General features: G+C 42.8%; 1 protein-coding gene across 1 annotated transcript in view; it reads right to left on the reverse strand.

The window, feature by feature from the left end:
- Positions 1-2,030: 2,030 nt before the first annotated feature.
- LOC116791381 (probable cation-transporting ATPase 13A4) overlaps positions 2,031-16,063 on the reverse strand; it is a 37,753-nt gene continuing 23,720 nt past the window's right edge. The window contains exons 18-30 of the mRNA XM_032697278.1: positions 15,618-15,742; positions 14,837-15,000; positions 13,649-13,771; positions 12,940-13,019; positions 11,745-11,787; positions 10,722-10,831; positions 9,836-9,932; positions 9,031-9,103; positions 7,606-7,780; positions 6,973-7,181; positions 5,432-5,520; positions 3,207-3,287; positions 2,031-2,696 (exon numbers count right to left, since the gene is read on the reverse strand). Coding sequence (XP_032553169.1) covers positions 2,475-2,696; positions 3,207-3,287; positions 5,432-5,520; positions 6,973-7,181; positions 7,606-7,780; positions 9,031-9,103; positions 9,836-9,932; positions 10,722-10,831; positions 11,745-11,787; positions 12,940-13,019; positions 13,649-13,771; positions 14,837-15,000; positions 15,618-15,742 — 1,591 coding nt within the window. The 3' untranslated portion in view covers positions 2,031-2,474. The remainder of the gene's footprint in view (positions 2,697-3,206; positions 3,288-5,431; positions 5,521-6,972; positions 7,182-7,605; positions 7,781-9,030; positions 9,104-9,835; positions 9,933-10,721; positions 10,832-11,744; positions 11,788-12,939; positions 13,020-13,648; positions 13,772-14,836; positions 15,001-15,617; positions 15,743-16,063) is intronic.

Here is a 16,063-nt window from a genome sequence, read left to right on the forward strand (position 1 = left end):
TCATAGGAGAATAAAGCAATTAAAAATAACAATTTTGCAAGTATTTTCCCCTGTTCTAAAGCACACTCATGCTTTACACTGCTGTTGAGGCCACAGGTAAGCCCAGGAACAGCAGCATTTCTCTGGTGCTTTGTACTACCTTTAGACTAGTAAACCAAGGCTATTAAAGCAAAACGAGTGTGCCTTAGCTGTACCAATAAAATTTCTCTGGGCAGTTATGATGTGTCTGTGGTCAGTCCTAGAAGTTGCAAAAAGCATGAGCACGCCAGGCGTGTGCTGCTGCTCAGTCAGGAGGTAAGATATCCCTGTCCACAGCTGTTCTGTCAGGAATGAGGGCCAAGAGCAGAGCCATTCAGTCTTTGAAACAACTGCTCTCCAAGAAGGGACACAGTCATCACAAGGGAAATATTCAGCTCTTCTAAGCATGCAGCACCTCTTAGCTTCATATTCTTCCCTGCAACCATCTGCCAGGAATGTCTGCTAATAGCCAAAAAGGAGGTTCACCAGCTTTCCCCCGTGGCTTATGTCTATGAAGCATCAGTCACTCCATCCCAAAGCACCCAGGGAAAGCCTTCAAAAAACTTCATACCTGTCCCACAGATGCTAGGCTGACTTACTGATCTCTTCAAAAAAAAGAACTGCAGTTAAAATGTCAGAGATGGCTAGGGTTGTTGGAGTGACAGGGGTAAAGCATCATCTAGTGTCTGAATTTTGTTCTCTTGCAGGTAAGGATATACTTCAGCAGCAGGCAAGCAGGTCTTTATAATGTCAACCCAACAATTGCCACAGGTTTGCCATGAGTTTATACTTTCATACTGTCAGTGGTGGCATAAACATAAATTACATGCCCAGTGTGCAATGCTACTGCAGTTGTCCTACTGGACAACAATATGTGTCATATTGCAGCAACTTATTTGTTGTGTGTGGGAGTCCATAAATAGGACACTGAATTTTGTCTCCAAGGAAAATGTTACTGTATCCAAAGAGAGGATGGCAGGAGTAACTCCACCAACCTGCTCTTTGGTGCCTCAAGGAGTAAGGAGAGCATAGAGCACCTAACCTTCACTTTCCAGAGGATTTTGCTGTGAACTGGGAACTCTTGAAAACTTTCTAGATACTTTTAGGAATAAATGTGAAACATTTCTGGTTTGTGTCAATACTTTTGTGGCAGGTATTTACCATTAGGTAAACTGTGTTAGGTAGGCAGGTATTACTCATTTGCTTATGTCAAACTTGTCATAAGCAGGTAACGCAGAAATATGCAGTGTTGTTGCATTTATGTATAGCAGACACAGCACAGCAGAGTGAGTAGAAGTCACCACCAAAATTTCATAGGCGAGGAATACAAGCTGATGAATGAATTGCATCTGCAATTATGGTTGAAAAGCAGAGCCAAAACCTCAGATGGCTCAACTTAAAAGCATGTCACAGAATTTAATAAAATTATTCTGAGACCTAGCTGGCTCCCCATCTCTATTTCAGGCCTTAGGTCCTAGGGGGTAATAACCCCTTCAACGTGGGTTTCTTTTGGCACTTGTAAAGCAGGAGCTGATGCCTGGTGGCAGCTCAGCTGTGCAGCACCTGCCCTAGCAGAGGAAGTTCACACCACAAGGGCGGCATGTTTTTGAAAACCCTCAGAATGAGATCACAATTTGCAGTTATCATGTTTCAGTGTATGTTTTTTAAATGAATATCCCAAACAAATACCTCTCTCCAAAAAGAATTGTTAAATAATTAAATCATTCTGCTTTGCAGGTCAATAGATTTTTCACCCAGAAAATGCAGGTATCACAAGTCTTAAACCAAGAGGACAAACAGGCTGCCTGGTAACAATGAGCTAAGCAAGAGAACTCTGCTTTGTTCCCATCACAGGAAGAGCACAACGGTGCTGGGAGTGGATGCTTCCAGAAATCTTCGTCTATTTGCAGCTCCTTCAAGCTCTGAAAGCCAAGTATTACCAGAAGGGTTAAAATCTCCGACAAAAGACAGACACCAGGTAACGGTATCTGAAACCCTCTGAGGAACCCCAGCACCTGCCTATGTTCAGCAGCCTCTATCAGGAGGACGTTCTACTTGTTTCCTCAAAGGGGATCTCCCCAGAAAAGTGGTGGTATCTCAATTAGCTACTTTTCACCTGGAACAGCTCCCAGCTGTATGGACTGCATAATGCAGTTCAAGAGAGGGATGCAGCAGTGGGGTGCTTCAACCACGAACACTTTGCCAATATTCAGCAAGCTATTCAATTGCAGCTGCCAGCAATTTATACATGGGCAAGGGGACAGAGGAAAAGTTGTGGCTTTATCTTACTGCGACCAGCTTTTCTGCTTCCAGTCAATTTAAAGATAAGTAAGAGCTGATTAGTCCTAGAGCGGTGAAGCAGTGATGAGACAGTCTTGCCTCTTTTTTAAGTCTCCCAGAGAGTCCTTTTACAGCCACCTGCAACAGTCCTGGACACGCGTCCACTGCAGTTTCCTTCAGAGTGAGTCCTCACTACTGTCAAATGTTGGATTGTTGTGGCCTCCCATATTTCCCTCTACTGTTATTGTCACAGAATCTGAGAAGAAGGTTTCATTCAGAGGTGGCCAGGCTGAGTCCTGCTCCAACATGTGCTGCAGCCTCTTGTAGTGGCTCTTTGAGTGGTACCGGAAGGTCTTTTTCAGAAGCAGCCACAGGGGTCTGTTCTCAATGACAGCTTCCTGTAAAGGCAAAAGCAAAAGGAAGATTTTAGAGGATCTGGACAGTTTTCCCTTTTCATCCATGCTACACAGACAGGGCAAACAGTGGAGACCTAGGTTTCCCACCCTGCCCTGCTCATCCACATGCCTTAAACAGGCTTTTACTGACCACTTCTCACACCAGCTTTACCAGAGCTCTCCACCAGAAAGCTGTAACGAGCTCCTTCTGACAGTTTTCAGGATCAGAGTAGAAAACACCAAAGACTGCCCATATTTTCTTAGCCTGGGGCAGGGTCCAATAGATCTCGCTCACCAGAGGAAAGAAAAGGTGACCTGGCCTTGCATTCCCTTCTATCTGATCATCCAGATGAGACGCTTTGAGGAAGAGGAGTAAGGGTGAGGTAGCAGGAATTACTCCTGTTTTACTAGGTATTCCCAAAACTGGACTGAGGAGGAGGGAGAAAGAACAAGACCTGACCCTTTCATCTCTCCAGTTAGTGCTGACCAGTTCACTCAAGGAGGCACACTCACCTCGACAAGGAAGGACACAGCAAGTGTGACTGCAAGCATTATCACCATGGAGATCCGCCACGTGGTAGGGGTGCAAACGAGCTGGGAAAAAAGCAGGAGCTGTTCAGTAACATGTGCCCACAGTAGACACTGGTGGGTACTTGTGTCATAGAACATAGAATTATTTAGGTTGGAAAAGACCCTTAAGATCATCTCGTCCAATCATTAACCTGGCACTGTAAAGTCTACCGTGTCCCTAAGTGCCACAACTACACCTCTTTTAAATATTTCCAGGGATGATGACTCAACCACTTCCCTGAGCAGTCTGTTCCAGTCTGTAACCCTTTCAGTTAAGATTTTTTTCTTAATCTCCAGTTTAAACATCCCTTGGCACAACCTGAGGCCATTTCCCCTCTATGACTTGTTACATGGGGAAAAAAAGAGTGACACCCACCTTGCTACAGCCTCCTGTCAGGTAGTTATAAAAAAATTAAGGTTTCCCCTGAGCCTTCTTTTCCTCAGACTAAACAAACCCAGCTCCCTCAGCCACTCCTCACACGACTTGTGCTCCAGGCCCTTCATCAGCTTCATGTAATGAAAAGCCAGAATTCCACACTGGCTGTACACTGTACACTAGCTGATGAACTAATATTGCTACTTGTCTTCAGGAATTATTGATAAAGATGATTTTAAACCTACGATGCAGTACAGAAAACAGAGAAAACCATACCATACAACTGCAATAAGAAATCTAACTGCCTCCTTTCTAACATAAGAAATAGTTCAAAGTCTGAGTATTTCCTCTCCAAACCTGGTTCCAGCTTCCCACAGCTGAAAGCACCAGCTTTCTGGCTGTAGTTCAATTTCTTTTGGAGATGAAGCTCTGATCCAAAATTTTTATCAGCAGTTTCTTCAGGCCAGGCTATTGAAGAGTTTTTTATTGCCACTCCACCCTTTTCTCAGCAAATCCAGTTTATTCCAGTGTATTCCCTCCAGACTGCCTGGGATGGGAGTTTTGCAGTTCTCCCCAAAAGCATTTTAGCCCCTCACAGCTGCAGTGCTGACAATATCTTGTGCCACCACTGTCCACAACAGGACTAAGACTTGCTTTAAAGTGCCATCTCGTGGCAGATTCTCTAACTGGCTCTGCCCTCTGAGCCGCTGGCCTGGAAGTCGTTACACGGTGAGGCAGCTTTTGCTGGGCTTTCTGGCGTTTAAAATCGAGGCCCACAGCCTTTGATTATGTTCCTTTTTCCGTGTTTCATTACTTCCATTTCTAAATCGACTTGCTGACTGTCATGCAAACATACAGGACTGGAAGCAGCACCATGTTCAGCACCTGTTATTCAAAGCCACCACACTTCATCTCTCTGATTACAAATGTACAGAAAAAGTAGCTGTGAGTTACTTTTGTTGTTTTGTTCCTGTCACACCTGCAGCAAGACCGTGAGAGTGTCACAGTGGTGAAGTTTAACATCTCCCCGTCTCGACATAGCAATTGTCATGTCCATTGACAACCCTGTCCTACAGCTGATGTAGATCTTGTCCTTCCCTCATATTTCCCTTAGGATGGATTTGCACAAGACAACTCCAGCTTGCATTCTGACAGACAAAATAAATCAAGCCCTTATTGGCATTTATTAATCAAGGATCAAGATAGATTGTCTATTGTCATGCAAGCCCACACTAGCCTTTCTCTACCACCGTTCTAAACCCAAATAATGCTTTGGGAAACTGCAGGCTCTCTGAGATTTAAATAGGGAACCTGAAGAGATTCATGACTGAGAAATGAGAGCTTCTGTGAGCACCAACTGGTAGATCTTCATTTCAAGAGGACCTTTGCTCAGAATAGCACAGCTTGAGAAACACAAGTACATGGTGCTGTACTTTAAATTTGCAGAGCTTAGCCCCACTCTTGTCCTGGCTTCACAACTATCAAGCCACCAACACACCAAGCATTTTAAGCTCAGTGATGCCGTCTTCTATTGCATAGACAATGTGCTGAAACAATCAAAAGTACATGTGTAGCTGTCCAGCTGTCACAGTGCTTAGATCTTAGTTTGGAGTCATCCAGAAGGTTCTACAATACCATCATCTAAAATCCATCTCTTTAAATTCCATTTTTCTTTAGAGGTGCCATGTATCCCTGGAAAAGTCTGTACCATTTGTTAAAACAATCTCACTGCACTTATGATGGGATTGGTAGTAGGAAGAAACTTTCCCCCTTGCCTTAGGATAATACTCACATCCATCTTAGAGTAGAGATCATCAATATCAGCAAACATCAAGAAGAGGCAAATGCCCAGCTGCCCTATGAGCACCAGTATGAACACATCTGAAGGGAGAAAAACAGACAAATAAAGCCACAGATTTGTGAGCAATCTCAGCTTCTTGCTTTTATTATAGAAGATAGTAATAATTTTCTGTGTTACACAGTCATCAAAAGAATCCACAAGATAGGAAGAAACTTTCAGCAAAAGAAAAATGAACAGAGTAAAACCCCAGCTTTACTCAGTCATGTATCTATACATGAGGGTGGGACAAGCCTCGTAGCCACAGATTTAAAACACCAAAGGGGTATTTTGAACGTTTTATGTGACCTCTCACATCTGAGAAGCTTTACAGCCTTCCAGTGAGTCTCTCTCTGAGCTCAGTATCTCCTGTCATTCAGAAAAATATCCAGAATTGTGTCTCGATCTTGTTAGTATGGTTAGGGATTCTGTCTTCAATTTCAGTGATACTGAAACTTTGCTCTTGATCAGGATCTAAAGAGTCTAAGTAATGGAGAATCTATTGCTCTCTCCATCTGTGACCTGTAGCCAAAGCTTCCAATAATGAGTAAATTCATTTTCCGTTCAGCTGGCATGCATCAAATTTCACTTTCCACCCAGTCTTTTTTGTTTTGCCTTGTTCTGGGAGACTGATGAGCCACTTTTCTGCTATCTGGGAGAAATATCCCCTCCTCACTATTACTATATCAAAACAGCAACGCCATGAAACCTGCAGCATTAATGTAAATGTTTATTTTTAAAAAAAAGGCAACTGAAGAGAGCTTTGCCTGAGAGACTGCTGCCAAGATTTGTCCCACACAGAAAAAGAACAACTCTTCAATGCCACACTGAAACTTCTGGAACTGCCTCATCTTCCTTTCACATGACAGTCTTTCAGATGCAGAAAAAAACCTATTAGACCTCACTACAGCCCCTTCATATTTTTGCATCCTTTGATGTTTCCTCTTTGCAGAAATTACTGGTCTTAAGAGTTAGCAAATGCTAAATATCTCTGGTTCTGGAAAATGGGACTCTGCAAACATGTAGATGTCATCGAATGTTTTCTTCTGAGATGGGCCCAAAAGAATGCCCCGAATGTGAATTTGCTCAAATACTGCTCACCCAGCATGCTCTGGGGAGAGAGACATGGGGCTCTTCCAGAATTATTCTGAAGATTAAAATGAGACCATCTAATCTCTCCTTGAGATGTCTCATTTAGGCTGCCTTAAATAACATGATGCTTTTGCCGGCAAACACCACTTTCCTGCTACTTCTTTTGTCTGTTTCAGAAATCCAAGTGCCAGGTCCAGGATTTTAGCATTACAGAAGAGAGCTGCTGGTCACTGGATGCCACTGGCACTAAAAAGGTACCTGAACAGGTAGATTTTAGTCATTTAAAAATATAATATCAGTCTCCTGATTTTTTGATTGGCATCTTTTTGATCAAGTTTTAGTTTTTCCGTGGTGAATTGACCTCCTGATTTGAATTATATCCCTTCCTCTCTCCCCATACTTACAGTTTGTGTAGATGGGTTTCCTGAAAGGCTTTCCCTTGGAAAACACTAATGCTACAATGAGGCAGTTGATGGTACTCAGCAGCCACACTGTGGTGTTTTCATAGCTCTTATAGCCATTGTCTGTTTGTTCATGGGCTCCATCTCCCACCCCATGGAGCCCCAGGCTGTAGGAAGAATTCTCCATGTGATTCTTCATTGAGAGGCAGGCACTGAAAAAGAGTGTCACACTGGTCAGTGAATAATTATTGTTCTGGTTATTTCCCCCAACTTCTCCTATAACTGACAGGAATCCTCCCTCACAGCCATGATGTCAGTTGTTGGCAATGCCCCCAGTCTCACCCTCTGGTTTCAGCTTGCTCAGTAGCTCAAACCTACTCAGACACCCTGGCCTCTCTTGCAATCAAGTCCTCCTCTTTGTGCTCAGCAGAAGCATTCTCACCATATGCACTGTGCTACATGGCAGATTGCTGGAGAGCTTAGGGACCTGCAGACAACAGTGGCTAAAATGTTTGCACCCTGTGGGGAGCAGAGGGTCTGCCTGCAGCTGCTGATCAGGCCTGCAGTTAAGCTGATCAATAGTATCATCCACTAGGTCAACCCTGTGTAACTAATAGTCCCAAGAAGGCGACCTACCGGTGTATATCAGTCTTGGAATACCAAGGCTGCTCCTGGACCACCACAAACCCGAAAATCTGCATGCTGAGGCTGAAGAGGATGTTAAGTACAACAGAGAGCAGCAATGGGGGTGAGATAAGCTGGCTTGGAGGCCTGTAGGGAACCAGCTTTGGGTAGGCACCTGTGAAACTCACTGAAACATGCACAGAAATATTTACTAGCGTGTCCAAAATACAAGCAGTGCTGCTGTATAATACTGTTATCAATGGCCACTCTATAATATTCATTATAAAACGTATGAAGTTTGTACAAAATACAATATATCAAGTACAAAATACAGAGTTGTTTTCTTACAAAATCATATTGACACAGAAAAGGCTAATTAATGGTATATGACTATCATGAGGTATATTTTGAAAATAAAATATTGGATTTTTCTTTTATTTTGCTACTGTCAGGACCAAGGATATAAACATACTCATGCTCTCCTATTCTCTTTCTGTCACTTGTCACCTGTGGCTTGGGATTTTCTGCTGCCCATGTTTTGTGCATCCTCCTGGACTAAATGCCTAATGCCTGGTTATTTGAGATGGAGGAAGACTACATTAGCTGACGAAACAGGTTTTCCTCTCTTCTTAGAGTTATCCAGACTGTACATGATGCAATATTGTACATTGATGCAATATTCCAGATGTGCTACTTACAGCAATGTAGCTTTTGGCACCCAGTACTGCGGCTGACTCTTTTAGGCTTGATTTAATCAAAGTCTTTTCCTATTGTCTGTGTTCCAGCAAGGATGGAACACACCAGGATGTGGTTTTGCTGTATGCTCTTCATGGCCCTGTCCTTGCCATTCCTGCTTCTGAACCTCTCCCTGCATTTATTCTGTCTCAACAACATTGTCTTTCTGCCTCAACACTGGTTCCCTCTCATTCTTTGCTTACAGCTTCCTGCTCTATAATGTCTGACATCTATAATTTCTTTCTTCTCCATTTCCACCTCTCTTTCCTTTTGTGGCTCTTACCTACACAGCTTCAAGGGTGAGATGGTCTCCAAACAGTCAATCCTTGCACTTTTTCATTTGGGCATGGAGCCTTAGGTATCCCCTTAATCTGCCTTCCTAAGTCAACTGGAAAAAGCCTGAATAGACTTTCCAGTGCATAAGGTGTGATTTTACTCCTTCTAGAGATAACATCCCAGTTAGCAACAACCTACACGCTCAGCAAATGCACCACTAAGAATTACCTCTTACTTCAGAGCTTTTCTCAAACAAGATCCCTCTTCTACTAATCCAAACATCCTATACTCTACAGAGAGGATTACTCTGCAGGATGTCTAGTCGCCCTTTTCTTCTTTTCTGTATATAGAATTATGCATTCCCAAGGAGTGAAAAATATTTGAGATCATTCTCTCATTAACACATATAATGACTAAGGGGCTTACTTGTCATGCCAATGACAGTGGTAATAGCCAGATCTTGAAACAAAAATTGGTAATTCCCAAAGGAGTTTAGTTGCTGAAAAGAGGAACACAAAGAAAAAATATCACAAATCAGATATTTGCCATGGGCTTGTTTATATCATCTCCAGAAAGCCACACTATATCCATGGAGCTAATGCTCTGCTGTTTGTTTGGAAATGCTACTCTGCAGATAAGGGGACCACACATTCACCAACCACCCCGCCGATAGATTTGTCACCACTGGGCCTGCAGTGAATATTCTCATTTTGCACATTGCTTGACCTAACTGTGCTTCCAGTTCACTCCATGCAATAGAAAAGAAGACTATTTGAAGTGACGTGCTTTCTCACTGCTGGGTAACTTCTGAATGCAAAGCCCTTCTCTCCATCTGGGAAGAAGTCATGCAAAAGTAGTTTAAGGCACTCCAGGGGATTTGCTTACTGTCAAGTTAAGTCATGGTTTAAATGCTGAGCAAATTGCAACAGCATAGGCTTACACCAGATTCTTCCTTTTCACAGACATATGCCCTCATCCAAAACACCATTCAGTATCTCAGCCTTCTTTTTGCCCAGCTTGGGTCTTGAGCCCAATGGCTGAAGTTAATGGGAAGAATCTTTCTGATTTTCGTGTGAGAGTACGGGAGGACCATATGATCACACCACAGAAGTCTGCAGCTCACATAAAGCTAAAGCTCCATACCCTAGTTTTATAGTGGCTTTTATGCCCTGTTTCTCCTACAAGGGAGTATTACTCATCCAGTTCTAGCCAACATGTTCCCAGTACATACCCAGTAAAGTAGGAGAACACCAAGGTACTGAATTGTGCTGTACAGTGCCATGTACTTGAACATGCAGAAGGAAGTGACAAGAGCAGCACGGCCTTCCCTGTGTGAAGACATGAATAAAAGACAGCAGTTAGGTGAGGGGTGCTCCTGTTGCTAGTCCTCTCGAAGGGCTGCTGAAAAACAAGGCACGTGTCACAAGCAGAGAAGTCTGCCAGTATCTTGCTGGGAGGTGAAACAAATAAAATCTGACCTGAATGAAAGTGAAATCTTCACTTGCAGATGTCTTGTTGCAAGGAAACAGGCTTGATTCTAGTCACCTATGTTCTGTAGAATACAATTTACCCCAGCAACTTTTTGTGCTGATATTAATAGTACAGATAACAATTTTGTATGAGGAAAAAAATTCAAAGCCAAGCAGCTGCTCAGTGAGTTCAAGCTAACAAGTCCTCTCCTCCCGCAGTGAACATATGGTATCCGATGAGGGTAACACAATCCCCCTGCCCCAGTAAGCAAAACCAGGATCCTGGAATAACAGATGCCAAGTTTTTCTTGCATAGGGTATCAGAGGCAGGGCCCAACAGTAGTGTACAGGTTGGTTTGTGGACATTTGATTCAGCTTCATGGAGCATTGCTCATTTTGCTATGTTTTTGCATTTAAAATACTGTTGATGATATAAAGCTCAACTCTAAATGCCCTCCTCTTGTAGTTTGCAGGTAATTAATGTAAAGGAATTTCAGAAAGAGACTAGGCAAATGGCAATTTCAAGATCAAAGACATTTATTTTTCTCTAAGATACACGTTGTGGCTTGCTGCGAACACCCAACACTAATATTTGGGAGGAGTGGAACTGTCTTCTTTATGAAATAGGGAACAAAATTCTGTGCTTACCTGATTAGCTCTGGCACACAGGCTATGCTGGGGGTTCGGGATGTGAAAGGTGAAGCCACAGATGCCTCCTGCTCTGACAGTGATATCCCTGCATGTGCCACTTTCAAAGCCTGAAAGTCACATTCTTCTTCAACACTCACAAACCAGGAAGACACAGCAACTCACATGTCTGCCAAGCAGTGATCCCTTATTACAGGATATGTACTGTGAACAGCAGTCCCTCTTTACTCCTTATGTGTGCTCCACCCAGGGCATTCCTCCAGTGGGATGTGGTGAGGCATTGGGACCAGGAAAAGAATGGGGATGAGAGCATTGGCAAGTTCATTTTCCACAGACCCCAGAGCCATCCACTACCACCTGCAGAAGACAGGTTTGGCTCTGCCTCCTTTGTCAGCGCTTACTTGCTGTCACACCTCATGCAGATAGACTAGGTTCTCTGCTTGCTTCCCCCAGGAGAATCCTTGGGACTTTGTGTTAGGACAAGCAAGAGCTGCACTGCTGAGGTGGCATTGCTCTCACTGCCACAAGGATGCATGAAGTCATAGAGAGATATGAACCTGCCCAGAAGGGAGTTGTGGGTGCCTCCTGAACATAAACACTTCCTTTTGGAAAAAGAAAAACCAAAGCTTTCCTGCTCTTCTAAAATGTTCTTTTACAAAAACCTTGTAGGACTACAGCTGTTTCCCATGAAAGCTCCTCACCTGTCTTCTCCAACCACAAACACTGAAGATATTGACATAAACCCCAGTGGAGGATTTGGAGAACCTTCTGGTGGCTTTTTGCAAAGAAAATGCGTCAGTCCTTGAGACCACACACTGCAAAAATCTCTACCTAGGACAGCTCTTGAATGGTAAGGACTGCACTGTAGGATCAGGTCTAAATCAATACTGGTGACAGCACAGCTGCTCTGTGAAGAAGCAGTGCACTCCCATCCCCAGCATGTGCTCAGTTTGGAATATTCCACTGACATTACATTCATTTCTCATTTTTAAAATAAATATGTTTTAAAGAATTTTCACTTACCCCACAGTCATTGGCTCCATCTCCACACATGCCCACAAAGTAACTAAAAAAATAAAGTGACCTAGAGTTCAGTTCCAAGTAAAGTGAGGGATCAGAGCCTAGACCCTGCAAGTTATTTGTGCAAGTCATGCAAGATTTTTGTTAAAAACTTTTCTGGAAAGCTGAAAGACCAAAATATAATCCCAGGGCTCTGAATTGTGCATGGGCCTTGGGCTTGCACCTCAGGTCTGACTACAGTAAAGAGTTTCTGCTGTGACGGAATAAAGAACATATAAGCATGAAGCTTTACATTTACTACAATGGACTTGGTCTCCCTGATTTTAAGGTCAATCACACCAGAGGACAGGGCTAATGGGGACAGTCCTGTTCAGAAAGGAAGGACTGTAGGCACAGGTACCTCGTGTTCACTGAGAATAGACATGAATGGAGACTCTGGGGTCCAGTACTGCCAGAATCTCCTGGGACAGACAGGGAGTGACAGAGACAGCTGGAGTAGATGGAAAAGGAGAACATGAGTTTAACAGGGTATCTAGAGACAGCTCTCCACTCTGAGGCTGAAATAACCTTGTGGAATGATGAGCTGAGGTGCTCACAACTGTGCACACCAGGTTGTTAATCCAAAACAGCCTAAAACTCATCTTGCTGTAGAGCAAGGCCTGGGTCCTGGTGAGGTGAGGGTGAGGGTCTTCAAAAGACTTGGGAAACAGCTGAACAACAGGCAACAAGAAGCCTGGGACTCAGGAATATATATACACCTCTGTGACTGTGAGCAGCACAGGGCATACCAATCCAGATTGCCCTGCCACGTTTTCTAACCCATCCCATTGAGCCAGCAGTAGTACAGTAAAAAGACTGCAAGCATCAGAGAAGCTACAGTGCTGGGAGATATTCCTAAAAAATCTTAGGGACACAAGTGGCCCTCCTTCAGGCCCAGAGGGAAGAATGAAGGATGATGTGAACAAAAAAAAGCCAGAATTATGGGAGTGTTAGATCTTCCACAGGTTGCCAAACCAGCATGGTGTTCAGCATCTTTTTTTAACAGGCTTTTGGATTTTAATTGCAAAGTTGGTTATCTGTGGAAGTTTCAGTTTTGTGCACTTCCATGAAATGCTATGCTAGACAAAAGCTAGCTCCTACTAGACGTCTTTCAAGCCTGGAAATTCAACAAATACTTTCAACTTCATTATGAACTTACTCCAGCTTTTGAAACTCTTCTACCAGGCTGGATTTCTGACCAGGAGACATTCTAGCAAAAACTGTTCCATTCAGCAGGAGCTATAAGGAGAAAAAAGGAAATTATTTTTTAAACACTTGAAGCAAGTGATTTCAGTGATGATCTGGAATAGAAATCACAAAAAAATCATATTTATAAACAATATGATTCTAGACTCTGAAGTAGGAAATGCTGATAATCAAAGATACAATGGTTCTTAATCAATATTTTGAAAAAATAACAATCACAATAAGGACAAGAGGCCTGATATGTCATTTGAGTTACCTGATGAAAACAAATTACCAGGCAGGCAATTACAAGAAGAGAATTCATGAGATTATCCTCTCCATGAAACAGACAAGCCATGCTGAAGTGCATAATGTGTAATACCATGTTTTCTCCTGTTCTCCAAAACAGGATAGAATCAGTGCTGTGCAAGGGCCAGATATATGGGCACAAATGTTTTAAGTCACATCCTCACATCACGAGACAGATCTGCTCCTCTCATGTGCAGAAAAAAATCTAGGGATTTTTAACATATGTTAATGTCAGAGTTTCATCCATTAAGGATTTCAGGGTTAGAATTGTTCCCAAAAGATGTCCTAGTACAGATCGCTTCAGCTAATTATACCAGAACAATTGGAATCTCCTGAAAGGCAAGCCCACACCAGTTAAAAAATCCACATCTTACCTTTGGAAGTAAGTCCCTGAAATGCTGTGCTACGATTTGGTAAGATTTTCCACTCATGGCAAAATGATACTGGCCGTGTCCCAATGCCAGATTGATTCTTCGCTCAGTCTGACCATCATCCTCCTATAAAATAAGACAGAATCAATGCTGTGTCTAGGCCTTCAAAAGCTGCTCTGTACATTTACACAGGCACTACTACAGACAAAGTAAAGGGTATACCATGGGGAGGGCACCCTTGAAGACTCTGGGAGCCTTGGGTTCAAGGCTAATTGCCTTTGCTTGAATTTGTAAAGGGATTGAGGCATACAGTGCCATTAATTTCAGTGTTAACTGGATGCTTCTTAAGTTTTAAAAGCTGACCCTCAGCATTGCTGCATTTGATAAAACTCATCCAACAGTACCAATCTGGTGGGCTGCACTCTGAGTGAGAGGGGCTAGAGAGACAGTATCTGGGAACCACGTCTAGCCAAGTCTTTCTACAGTGAAATACAGAGCAGATACAACTCAGGATGAGCTTTGGTAGCAAGAAGCCACTCAATAGCCTCTGCAGGTATTCCCTACTATCTACCTGACTTTTACCACTTATCAGAGAAGGGTCAGCACCTTCAGACTTACTCTTCAGGGAGAAAGTAACTGGTTTTCAGCCCAGCTTCTCTGAGGAGACGCTTGATGAAAGAAATTTCTTAGTGTAGCTTGCCTATGTTTAATTGTGTACACGCAATTTCTCAACACTTAGTCTGTGTTTTAATTCTGCATGTATGGTAAAGTGCTAACTCTCTACCTGATTGAGCAGGGCTGGTTCAGTGCACCTCCACTGGTTTTATGTCCACACCTGTACAATCAAATTTGTCTTGCAGGGAAAGGAAGCACGCTTTAAACAGACATCAGCTAAGCATGAGGGCTAGGAACAAATCTTTCCTGGATTTCTGCAAAGCTGTTCTCAAACCTAGCTAGACAGTTAGCAAAAACTTGTTTATGAGATAATATACCAGGAACTAAGCTCTAGGGGAGTACCTTTTTATAAAGATTCCTTCTTTTTAAACACTTTTCTAGCACATATTTTGACATGCAAACAATGGTGAATGACAGGTCTCTTTATTCTAGTGTAATTCCACTGTCTTATTTAAAGCGTTACAGCTTAGTTTGTTTCCCTACTCCAAAACATCTGCTTCTTATGCTTATGCTCACCAGGCTTCTGTAATCTTCAGTTTTGTTTTCTCCTAGGGGTTTCCAGGTTATAGATGCTGAAACAGATCCAGGCGCTTTGTTTGCTTCCACAAGAATTACTCTGTGTGTTGGAGAGATCATCCCAGCATTTTTTGCAACAGTTATAGCTGTCTGAATATTGTCACCTATAAAAATCAAGAGGTGTGTTATCTAAAAATTTCTGGTTTAGACTAAAACCAAAAAGGGATTAACTGCTAAATTGCTGCAAGTATCACTAATTCTCATAGATTGGCCTCAGGTGGCTTTGGTGTATGTGTGCTGAAAGGGGTGAGGCCCAAGAAGACGTATTGTGCTACTCATGAAAAAATATCTTCAGACCATGGAAAAGCTGGAGGTTATTCTATCCAAATCCTGATTTGGATTTGGATGGAATAGCCCTTCAAGAAAAAAAAAAAAAAGGATAAACAGGGACTGGTAGGCATACCAGATATCTTAAGGTTCTGTGATTTGTCCTGGCACTGATGCTCCATCTCTGCTCATTTATAACAACAGGATTTCAGGAGGCCTTATAAAGAAGGGATCTTGCGTGATGTACCTTTATTAGGTGTCTAACACAGCCTAGTGAAATTACCAGGGACAACACGGTTCAGCTCATGTCATTACTAAAACAGAGATTCTTCTTGGACTAAATATCTGTGCCTTCCTACCAGTGGTGGTGACAACAACAGACTGTTCACTTAAACACTGTTGAACTCCCTGTCTTGGCCAGTGGCCACATAAATAATCCACCCAATTTAGATACCTGTGGCCATAACACTCCTGATGCAGGCAGCACTGAGCTCTTCCAGGACAGGCTTTGTCTCCCTCTTTAATCGATTCTCCATTATCAGCAGACCCAGGAATGTCAGATCAGATTCTACCTCCTCCCTTATATTGAAAGAGAGAGAGACAGATTTAGTTCTTCTTCTTGCCTTTGGCCTGTTTTTGTATTGAATTTGATAACAGCCAGTTATATACCTAACTCAAACCAATTAAAATAATTTCTGTGTTTTCAGCAGTCCCAGGTTGTCTATTTTTTGTGGTGCTATTTCAACACCAGCAGGGCTTGCTTCCCACTGGCAGCAATTGGTGCTGGTTGTGTATGGAGAATCTTCAGTTAATTTTTCATCCTTCTTTTTTCTTTGTTCCTTGTTCTGAAGAAGGAGTTCAGTACCTAGTCAGCTTCCAGCTTGTATCTACTTAATTATC

This window comes from Chiroxiphia lanceolata, chromosome 10, assembly GCF_009829145.1.
Source record: "Chiroxiphia lanceolata isolate bChiLan1 chromosome 10, bChiLan1.pri, whole genome shotgun sequence".
Taxonomy (NCBI): domain Eukaryota; kingdom Metazoa; phylum Chordata; class Aves; order Passeriformes; family Pipridae; genus Chiroxiphia; species Chiroxiphia lanceolata.